The sequence below is a fragment of the Acanthamoeba castellanii genome (genome assembly GCF_000313135.1).
Source record: "Acanthamoeba castellanii str. Neff unplaced genomic scaffold scf7180000084770, whole genome shotgun sequence".
Classification (NCBI taxonomy): domain Eukaryota; phylum Discosea; order Longamoebia; family Acanthamoebidae; genus Acanthamoeba; species Acanthamoeba castellanii.
Window position 1 is genome coordinate 895971 of NW_004457532.1, and position 994 is coordinate 896964.

A 994-nucleotide genomic window follows, 5' to 3' on the forward strand; every position below is an offset into this window, starting at 1 on the left:
CCTCCTCCCTCCTCCTCCTCCTGCTGGACTCCATCCAGGGCACAAAAGTGCTTTGCTGACTGCCGCGCGCCATTGGGCTTCCCCTCTCTCTCTCGCACGCACCCACCCGCAGAACTCCTTTCCCGTCAGCGGCGCCCTGTACACAATCCACGTGCTGTCGCTGGAAGGCCTCCTCGCCCTCATGCATGCCCTCGCCGACCGCTGCAAGCCCTCTCACCACCACCCCCACCACCACCCCGCCCTTCCCTCGGTAACGCCCCGTCCCTCCCCCCCAATACCCGGATGCATTCCCGGAGAGGTGTGTTTGCCGTGTTGGCAGCCGCTGCTGATGAATCGATCGAACCTTGGCGCGCAAACGCGACTGATCCAGCAGCCTCCCATTTCGGCCGAGGAGCTGGCCAAGAGGAAGCAGATCAAGCGCCTGCTGCTCATGAGCGTGGAGCACTGGAACCCGCCCGCCACGGACGCCGCCCACACCCCGCGCGCCAAGGAGGCCATCCCGTTCCTGCAAGGTATGTTACCATCATCGATCTCTCACGTGGTGCACACGCGTGATGCCACGCCCGTCCATCTGCGTGCTGCTGCCGTGTGTGCCCCATAACTGCGGGCAGCGCCACTGACCTTGACCACCATCCACCACTCACTGACGCCGCCGCTGCTTTGCCGCCATGCGACAGAGTACCACCTGCTGCCCGATCCGCTCGACGAGCAGAGCATGGCGCTCTACCTGCGCAACACGCCCGGCCTCGATAAGGCCTCCGTCGGCCAATACCTCGGAAAGGTGACCCATCCCGCTTGACGTCCCTTCTTCCGCGTGCGCCTCGTGCTTCCCCGTGACGCCTGCCGCTGAACTCTTTATTCCCGCGTGCGTGCCGTGTGTTGCGTGCGTCGTGCGTAGGAAAACGAGTTCAACCAGCGCGTGTTGAAGTCGTATGCTGGCCTGTTCGAGCTCCACGGCACCCCCTTCATCTTTGCTCTTCGGAGCTTCCTCGAA

The 994-nt window shown here is 64.0% G+C and overlaps 1 protein-coding gene across 1 annotated transcript in view; it reads left to right on the forward strand.

Moving 5' to 3' along the window:
* ACA1_267900 (brefeldin A resistance factor, putative) overlaps nt 1-994 on the forward strand; it is a gene marked incomplete at both ends in the record, with an annotated part of 3697 nt that extends 2703 nt beyond the window's left edge. The window contains 4 exons of the mRNA XM_004341527.1: nt 113-250; nt 374-512; nt 678-781; nt 899-994. Of these exons, the coding sequence (XP_004341575.1) occupies nt 113-250; nt 374-512; nt 678-781; nt 899-994 (477 nt within the window). The remainder of the gene's footprint in view (nt 1-112; nt 251-373; nt 513-677; nt 782-898) is intronic.